Genomic DNA, 10339 nt, shown 5'->3' with positions numbered 1-10339 from the left:
CTTCAAGTCTTCCCTGTGGCTCGTTCAGGCATTAAAAGGAATATATGACATTAAATGACAGTTTGTTATAAAACTTCATAAATCATAGCAGCATATATCTGTCTCCTACCCTCAGATAGCAGCACTTTTCCAAATGTTTCAGATTGTTGCTCAGTTTCTCTAATTTGTTGTTTTTTCTGCTAAAATTTGGTTTCTTATTGCTTCCATTGTTCTGCTCCACCCACTGATGTTTTTTTTCTTTCTTTTACCTCCTGGTTATCTTTAAAACATCTTCTGCTCTGTGAGTTTTCCATCCGTTTATGTTCTGTGGACAAAGATCGATTATCTTGCTGATAAGATCAGCTTTAGTCTGCATCGGTTAGCTGGAATGTTAAGGATATTACACCACATTTCAATGTTGCTTTTTATGTTTTTCCTGCTAGTAAGAACCAGAAATGTACGACCTTAACATCTGACCAATAATCAAATCCGATCATTTCTCTCCTACATTGTCTACTGAACTACTCGATTTGTGTTTGTTTCTTTGTAAATGGAAAATGATTTTTCCCTCCAGAGTTAATTTTCTTAAGTTGTTTAGTTTTTCTTTTTCTGTTGAAATACTTGCTGCTTTCATGCTTAAGGGAGATTTAACAAAAAATACAGATTGCATCATCTGCGGGTTACCAGTCTGACGAGGATTATTATCTTTGCTTCTAGACATTTGATTTTGTTTTGTTAAAGTAGGTAAATGCTTGTTGGTATCTACAGTTAGCAGCACGAGGTTTCTATTGTCCCAGGAATGCAAGATTTTTAGACATTTCAAACTTTTTGATCAAAGCTTTTATTACAAACTGAAAACTATCCTTGCAGTTTGTTCAGAAACCTTAATAAATTATCTTAAATAAAATGCAGGAACATTGACACTTGCTAATATGTGCATGGAATCGCCCTGCAGCAGGTCAGCAGCTCTTTAACAATTCCTAGACTTAGAACATTGATACAAACCAAATAAAGCAAGCATCAGCCAACCAATCACAGGCAGGGAGCAGAAAGGAAAACTCATGAATACATAAGTTTTATTTTATCAATATGGCTGCCGGGTCAATCTTGAATCAATGCATTCAATGGATCAGTGGCAGCAGCCAGTGTGATTTCAGAGATCTGATCAGGATTCAACGCCTCGCTTTGAGGACGTATGTGCACCAGTCGCACAAACAAACATACTGTTTGTGCACTACTATTTTATGCATCCTGCTCATCAGTAAACGTGCAAATCAATAAATTAGTTATCTCAAAAAGACAATAAGACCTACTTATAGTACAGGCCTCAGTTGAATCCTGGGTAATCCTACTGAACTGATATGAAAAATGTTTTATTTCTTTACTCATTAAGTAATGGAGATCTAATATAGTCCAGGTTTAAATCCATGTTTATAAGCAGGGCTTAGCAATGTGTCTTGGTGTTTTTAGAAAAAAACCTGAATTATACAGTGGCAGCCATTCAAAATGGCCCTTCCCAGTCAAAGGCCAGCCGAATAGCAGCCATCTTCCCTCCAACTCCCAGCGAAATCCCCTCCAACTTCCAACCTGCATAAAATTGAAGTCTAAATAAGTCATTTTTTCATAAAATAAGTGCATGTTTTCTTGCTGATGAAGGTTCTCAGTCATCCAGGTCATAGTCATTCCGTAAAAATTCAAAAAATATCGAATGGACTTGGTTTCCAAGATTTGAAGACGTTTCTCCACCTCTCCAGGAAGCTTTCTCAATTCAAACGTCTGGATCCGCAGTGAGTTTGAGTCTTATATAGACGAAGCCTTGTATCACTTGGAAACATGCAAATCAAATCAAAAACATGCATGTTTTCTTGAATTCAGGAGGAAAGTGAGACATTTTGCCAATGGAATGAGACAATTTACATTTAAAATAAGAAAAAAATAACAATTGCACTCTCTTATTTAAGTGCATATTATCTAATTATCTTATTCTAATTGTTAAAATGCTCGTCCCATTGTCCCACTATCTCATTTATCTACTCAAATTAAGGGTAAATACTCTTAATTTAATACATTTTTACTTATTTTCTCTTGCCTATTTTTACTCCATCCTTTTACTGAATTCTCTTTAGATCTTAATGTCCACAAATCATGACAAAAGGAATATTTTAGAACAAAGATTGATGTTTAAAAAGTAATTAAAGGAGATCAGCAAAGGGCCCATCAAGGAAAGTGGAGAAAATTTGAATAGCTGCTACTTGGTTAATAATTATATTTGTAATTTACTCATTCCTACATGTTCAGATGTTGATAACGTCCACCATCAACCATCTGGGTTAACAGCAGAAATCTCTTTTGTTCTATAGTCAGTCATTGTTCACGCCCTCTATCAGAGAAATCTCACCCTCCCAGAAAGGTAGAAGCAGAGAGGAGGGTTAAAGGGGCAACCTTGACCATGGCCACAGCGGCCACTTCTGCTCTTCGCTTTGACTTGAAGTTGTTCTTGTGTGCTGGTGCCTAAAAGAATGCAATCAGCCTGATTAGGTAAACCTCCATCCCTCTTTACAAACACTAACTGAGCTGATAAAGCTGGAGTTTATGGGCGTCCTGGAGTGCCTGAAAGTGTTTGCTCTTTGACTCTGTAAAAACCCTGCAAAGACGTTGTAAAAATAAATGATTACACTTGATTCGGATTACAGCAGAATGTGTGGCAATGAATGTTGGGAAACGGAATAGTATAGAATTAGCCTGAAAAAAAAAAATCCTATAATCCTAAAAAACGATAAAATGTGCATTAAGAAATGCAAGAAATGAAAAAACTTTCCTTAAGGAACTGATAAAACTAAAAGCTGGTAAAATACTGTATTTTACTCCTCTTTCCTGCTGTCCTCCAGTATCAGCAATCCCCCATACATTTCTCGTGGTTTTATAAAAATCAGCGGCGTCTCCTGGCCTGATCCCTCCTTAATGATTCTCATCAAGCCCAAGATCCTTTTTTCCACTTCAGAAATAATCAGAGAGGTTTTTTTTTTTTTGGAAGTGGCACTCATCCAATGTCAGCGCTGATATTATGACAGTTGAAATATTAAGTAAAGAAATTAATGATTGTTCTGCGGTGGCCGGCAGTGGGCAGGAAGAGCCATGTGGAACAGGTCAACAAAAAGGATTTAACCCTTTATAGGGCATTCAGTGAAAGACTTCAAACATCTAAATTTCTAGAAAAGAGTACACTGCAAAAAACTAAATTAAGTAAGTCAGTTTTTGTTTAAAAAAGTACATTAATAAGTGTTTTTTTTTTCTTGAACTGAGCAGGTAAGTGAGATACTTTGCAAATGGAATAGATTTAAAATAAAGGGGGAAAATGCAGTCTCCTATTTCAAGTGCATAATATCAAATAATCTGATTTAAAGGATAAAAATGCTCCTTCAACTGGGAGATTTTCTTATTTACCTACTCAAATTAAGGGTAAATACACTTTAAGACATTTTCACAAATTTATAGATCATTTTTGTAGTGTGTTATTGGAATCCAGGACAAGAACTAATTACCTTTGTAACATTAAAAAAATATGTATATTTTGATGGCATAAATTAATGCCAATGTAATAACAAGAAACGCCAACTTGCCCGTATATATTAAGAAAAATAACAAAAGTGCTTCTATAAGAAATTCATGAAAAACACTCTGAGAATAAAGGAAATGGCACTCCATTTGTAAGGGGTATGCAAGTGATCAAAAATGGTAACTTTCCCTATAAAGGATTTAAATCTTGTTTGTTTTTGTTTTTTTCCAAATTAGCGGTCGTACTCGACATAACTATCTCGTTATCACGGTTAAACAATTCATCATTTTCTCAAGATAACGAGATAATTCTCATTATCAAGAGAAAACAGTTATTGAATTCTTCAGATAATGAGAAAATTAACACATTTTCTGGAAAAAGCATCAGAGGGAAACTTCCGCTCTCAGCTTCTGTACAAAATGATGAGAATATCAGGCAGCTCATTGATGACGACATGATGTCAAGCTTGATATACTTTAAGCTAAACTCTGCGCCTCTTCTGATCGCTGGGAAACAGTTGCTGTGTTCAAACCGTTAACCGTCTGAGCTCTGTGCCTCTTCCTCAACTCAGCAGCTCATTTCTCTCTCTTCATCCTCTTCAATCTCAGCTTTCTGCACACTCTAATTAATGAACTGCAGCATAATTAGTCTAATTTTGAGGATTTTTATTTCTTTCACCTCCAGTTTGCTTAATACTTTATCTAATTTCTATCAAAGAAATCCCTATATTATATCCGAGGTGAACATTTTAATTGTCTTACTGTTTATTTCTATATACATAGATATTGCTGTGATATTTCAGTCTTTAATTCCTGTTCTATCCATCAAATGACCATGTTGGTTTCTGTTATTACCATAAAAACGAGGCCATTGTGCGGCGCCCGGGGAGCAGTGTGAAGTTAAGGGTCTTGCTCAGGGACCCAGAGTGGCAGTGGGGACAGAACGCCAAGCTCTATGCCCCCCCCACTAGGCCACTACCCCCCTACAAAGAATGGCGTCCCTGGGTGGGCTCGCACCACGGCCGAATGCACAACCGATTGTGCCACAGAGATTGTGTATAAGGATCACGCTACGTCTCGGGCGCTACCATTTGAGCTAATTCCCCTCAAAAGCTTGTATACAGTAGCAGTCTTTCAAAATGGCTCCTCCCGGTCTATAGCCAGCCGAATGGCAGCAATATCTCCTCCAACCTGCAGCCGCTGGCCTTCTCCTGGGCGTGCATATTTTTTTACTCTGACTCCACACTGAATTACAGGATCTGATCAGGAGAGGATGCTTCTATTTAGATCTTAACGTCCACAAATCATGACAGAATATTTTAGTACAAAGATTGATTAAAAAAGGAATTGAAGGGGACCAGCAATGGAAAGTGGGGAAATTTTAGAGGTCTGCTACTGTAGGTTCTAAACAGTTAGCATCTAAAATAGAAGACTTTGTTCAGAAAAGTTGGAAAGTTTACTTCAGAACTGTATAAGTAGTAGTTCTGAGTAAAACTGTTGCAGAAATATTACCGCAAACATAAACAGGGAATTTAGAAAATCATAAAACATTAAAAAGAAAGTTATTCGGTGTACAAAAGCCGAATGTTTTTTTTTATTGAGCTTAAAGAATGCTTAGTAGTTAGTTTTCAGTAAAGTTTAATGTTTTTTGTTGTGTTTGAATTGGAAAAAATAAGTCAGAAAACTATATTAACACAAAAAAAAAATCTTTGAAAAGAGCTCAATGTATTTTTATTTGAATGGTTTAAATAGTCTAACATGAAAAAAGTAATAAGGATATAAGAATACAGGGAACTAAACATCTTACTGGGGGGAATTCAGTTTGAATTAAAAGGAAGAAACGGTTTTTAATTCCTGAGAAAGACTTGAAGTCTCTCAGAGGGTAAATATGTGAGTTCTTATGAAGTCCATGGTTTGCTGTATAAAAGCCTTTCTTTGTTCAGAGTGATTGATGCACTCTCACCGTACGGTTCTCATGTGTGTTTTGTTGTGATTGCGTGGGTGAGACTGTGCCTTCATCCATCAGGGCTTATGATGTGGTCAAAGTTCGTGAACTCATTAATGCGCACGTGACTGAAACAGGGAGGCCAGCAGTACTGTAGTTTGACCGTTTTCTAATCGGCCACCTGATCAAACAGCTGCTGGCTTCCATTTATCAGCGTCTGTAAAGGCTTTTCAGACACCGTGGCCTTTATCTCCGCAGGAGAACGTCTGCCATTATTCTTTTTAACTCAATACTGGTTTTTAACTTTGAAATTATGTGCAACTTGTGTTGCTAATCTCCAGGAAACTTCACATTTCTGTTAGGATTTAGGAGAAATGAAAGCAGGTGTAGATGGATGGCTTTTCAGCTGCCCTTTTAGCCGCTTGTCGAGGAACATCTAGCGGTGGAGTGTGTTTGTTCTGCGCTCGTCTGTGTTGTGTTTCGCCGGCTCTCGGGGATAATAGAGAGCCCATGTGCTTTTTGACCTCGACCTGCAGCAAAAGAGCAAATCCAAACACACCTGTGGCATTCAGGGGCCTGGGCTTTTCATCCACGGATATTTGTACTTCCAAAAACACCAGGAATCGGAACACCGTCCACAAAAGACACCTTAGTGTAGCTTTGGGAGTTTTATATCAGATCTTTTAGAGGACTTTTGAAAATGATGAAGATTTTTGGGTGAAAACGTTTGTGATAGACCAACCAAGCCATTTCTTTTCAGCCTTCTTTTGTTTTCCGTGCCCGCCCACTATTTGCACTTTGGAGCGATAATGGCCGTCACCGAGTGATTGATGGTCTGTAGTGGAGGATATCTAATCAGAGCTAACAGGGTCAATGCTAATAATGAGCACTTAATGACCCAACAGACAAAGCAGAGTGAACCCTGCTCGCATTTTTGATAGCGTAGCTTAGAGACTGCATATCAATGCTTTAAAAATAAAGATGAAGGTCATATTTTAGAAACATTTAAAGGTTATTTAAAAGACTTCCCTCCCAGTTATTAAATTCCAGCAAACTTTGGAACGTTGGTATTTTTTCCTCTCTGTCATTTGCATACCAGTTCATGTTTTTCTTCTGGTTGCCGATGATTCGCTCAGATGTTTGGCTTGGACACGTCGCAGCACAGCTTTTGGGTGGAGTAGGATAACTGTCAAGCCAGATTTACCCAACTTGTTTTCCGTTGTTTTTTTATTGCTCTGCTTTGAACTCGTTTCACAGATTCTTTTGTCATCATCCCTTCCTCCCCATGCAGGCCTGTTTACTGCAAAACCAGTGGAACGTGTCTAGTTTCATAGAATCAACATTAAAGGTACAATGAGGGTTTGCAACAGTCAGAAAAAAATATTTTTATGCTCTTAAATTGAGGCAAACTTAACGTCATTTTGTAGGAATGCTTGATTTTTCCAAACTCGGTACACCAGCTCCTAAGCAAGACGCTGCCATCACCGTGCTTCACAGATAGAGCAGTGTTCTAGGCCTCTCCTCCACACATAAAGGATGCCTGTTTTTATTATGGCCCAATAACTAACTTCTCTCTCTCTGCACCTTTTCTCCAGAACATTCTAAAATGAGTCTAAAATGATTAATCTTACAAAAGTTTTTGGCTTTTTCTGACCACAGTACTGCGCTACGAAACCAGCTTCAAAGAGTCAATGAGTCGATGCAATCAGCTGGTTTTCCTTAGATAGAAAACTTGATGATCTGGTGAACTGGAAAGTGACCTGAGATGACATGATGTGAATTGGAGCTATAGAAATAAACTGAATAGAACTGAGTTGAATTGTTCTTGCAGTTTCCAGTTAATAACAGACCTGAGCCTTCCTGGTGATTCCTGGATTATAGAAATTATAGATATTTTTGTGTGGCAGCAGAAACTTAGAAGTATCTTTAAAGTAAGCGGAAAAAACTCGCCTCAGATATCCGCTTAAAAAAAAAAAGGATTAATTTAAAGATAAAATGATTCCAGCTCAGACCGGCTATGAACTTTACTTTTCCTGCTGTAATATATGACTGAATAAAGCCTCTTTGTTTCATTCTCTGACCACTGCTGTGAAACTATGCAATTAATGGAAATACATCTTGGCTTTCTAAAACATAATTATTATTATTTCACCTATTCAAATACTTATAAGAACATTTACCTTGTCTAACGATGACACAGTGTAAATAAGGGAGGGACTATCCTTTGGAAACAAAAGCAGGCTGTGAGTAAAAGTCAACTTTTTTATGATTGTGATTTGCAGGTAGGGAAAGGATGTGATTTTCCTTCTATGAAATAATTAAAAGATCTAAAGAGCTGGACTCTAGCAGCATCTCTCTGAGCTAACGGAGGTTAAACAGTGTCTGTTTTACCTCCATTTGAACTGAAGCGGTTAAATATGTGGTTCAGATCTACAAAGTTTGGAATAAAAATGTCTAATTTAGACATAATGTTAAAGACATACTAACCAGAAATATGTTTATGTGATTTGATCTGCTAAGGAGACGGCACGTGTAGACCGGTGTTCTGTCAGATGAGCATACGTGGTCAGACCAGCATACCCATAGTCAATACCTGTTTATCCCTTTAGTTTTTCCCCTTAGTTTTGTACGAAAAAATAGACTTTAAACTATCTTAGCAGGAGTGTATCGTTTTAGTCCTGTACAAAAAAACAATTTAATTATTTACTTTTTGGTGTTTTTTCAAAGCGTATTCCGATCTGACCTCAAATAGGTGTTTTTTTGGTACATGACTAAGTTTAAAGTCTATTTTTCGTACAAAATTAAAGGGATAAACCCAAATCTAAGGTCTTGTGCATGCATATTGACTATAGGTATGCTGGTCTGACAGAGATCCTAAATAGTGAGATCAGGACTTGAGTTTTCTAACAGTTCCTCTGCTCGTAGCATTTCTAGCTCTATCTAACGTCCTGCAGCGTGCTGATGACCCATCCTCCTCTCTCTCTTCTCTTCCAGGTGAGAAACCGTACCGCTGCACGTGGGAGAACTGCGACTGGCGCTTCGCCCGATCAGACGAGCTCACCAGACACTACCGCAAGCACACCGGGGCCAAACCCTTCAAGTGTGTGGCCTGCAGCCGCTGCTTCTCGCGCTCGGACCACCTGGCTCTGCACATGAAACGCCACCAGAACTAGTTCCTGACTGTTTATAGATCCAACCTAAAACAATCTGACACATGTACAGAGCAGCATGCATGCATGACAGCCACCTCTCTGGAATCTGGTGCCTCGTCTGTTGGGGAGGGAGGTTGATTTTTATCTTAACAGCACGAAAACACTCCAAAGAAAGCCTAGAGTACCAAAGGACCTGAACTGATTTCTAACATCCAGGTTAATCACTTTATTGATCGATCTTCAGTAAACGTCACTTCAAGGTTTCAAGAACGGACTCCAAAATCTGAATGTCTTGGAAATCTTTATTTTTTTTTCCTTTCCTGCAAAATGACTTTTTCCACCTTTCAGCTCTGCGAGGTACGAACTTTCAACGAGACGTCCTGCCTGTGTACATACTTGTGCATATGTTTGTGTGTTTTTGAAAAAATACAGCGAATGTATTGAGATTGATACTTGACACTTATTTTCCCGCCGAACGTGATCCTACATAATTTTCCACATTGTGACTTCCTTGTGATAAAAAGCCGAGCCGATGGCCCTAAAAACGGGAGGAAAAATAAATAAAAAATGCAAAAACAGCCAAGAGACGAGAAGGCAGCTCTCCATGAAGGAGTTAATCATCAGCTCGTTATGCCTGTTTCAGTGCAGGTAATACCTGTCCAGCTCAGACAGCAGCGCCGCTCGCCATTGTTTGTTTTCCTCACCCCTGTTGCCTCAGCAACCGCTTTATGGCTTCCCCTCTTTTTTTCTGTGCATGTTTTGTTCTAATTCTCCCGGTATTTATTTAACACTTGAGCTCAGGAACGACAGACGCAGGTGGGTGGGGCTTTTTATGTAATCAGGTGTGACTTTCTGATTGGTTTAATGCACCATGTGGCAGAAAAATCCCATTCAGGCAGTTAACGTTCAATCGACTGTATGACAGAGGATCATTGATGCCTCTGCAGCTTTTAAAGACGCTTTCATGCAGCAGATTAGCTTCAGGGTTTCTGAGCCGTCTAGTGAAATTAGTGGAATTTTTTTTTTTTTTTGCGATGTATTGATTAAAGAGAACAAAGCAGCTTTTGCATGTTTTCTGATTTCTCCCATTGAAGCTGAAGGTTTCCTTCATGGAGGCTGACTGTCTGCTTGGTTCATTTAAATGAATCCCCTCCTGTTATTTCAACAGTATGATTGTTCTACTTTTACCATTTGTTTTTATTTTGTCACCGAGGAAGAAAGTTCTCCCGTCTCTCTCCTAGAGGGGGCGCTGACCGCCCACTGTGTAAATAAGCGTAGTTCTAGTTTTAACGGAAGACTCTGTAAATATTGCTATGATAATATTAATATTGTTTTTTTTTTTAACTAACGGGATTTTAGATTGGTTGTTCAAATGAGTTTAATTTTTTGTTTTGATACCTAATGTGTGTAAGAAAATTACCCGATTGTTGATGTGCAAATTTGATAAAATTTGTTTCTGTTTTTTTTTTTTTTCAGTTTGGTGCAGCAGTGATGCTGCAATGAAATAATAAAAGAAGTTTGAAACTAATACTCCTTTTCTAAATCATTTGAACTATCTGCTAGAGTCATTTACTTTTTTAACAAATTTATATATATATATGTTAAAAACTTAGAAATAAACAACATTGCCCTCCAAACTTAATGCTAAAAAACCATAAAACCTTATAAAGTTTTAAGAAAACTACAAGCTAAAATTTTTATTTATAGT

The 10339-nt window shown here is 37.9% G+C and overlaps 1 protein-coding gene across 1 annotated transcript in view; it reads left to right on the top strand.

The window, feature by feature from the left end:
- Window positions 1–10105, top strand: part of LOC107091197 (Krueppel-like factor 5) — a 34149-nt gene extending 24044 nt beyond the window's left edge. The window contains exon 4 of the mRNA XM_015384989.1: window positions 8474–10105. Coding sequence (XP_015240475.1) covers window positions 8474–8652 — 179 coding nt within the window. The 3' untranslated portion in view covers window positions 8653–10105. The remainder of the gene's footprint in view (window positions 1–8473) is intronic.
- The last annotated feature ends 234 nt before the right edge of the window (window positions 10106–10339 follow it).

This window comes from Cyprinodon variegatus, unplaced genomic scaffold (assembly GCF_000732505.1).
Source record: "Cyprinodon variegatus isolate N-32 unplaced genomic scaffold, C_variegatus-1.0 Scaffold328, whole genome shotgun sequence".
In the NCBI taxonomy this organism is placed as follows: Eukaryota; Metazoa; Chordata; class Actinopteri; order Cyprinodontiformes; family Cyprinodontidae; genus Cyprinodon; species Cyprinodon variegatus.
The sequence above is the reverse complement of the archived record's forward strand: the minus strand, read 5'-3'. Positions and strand labels throughout refer to the sequence as shown.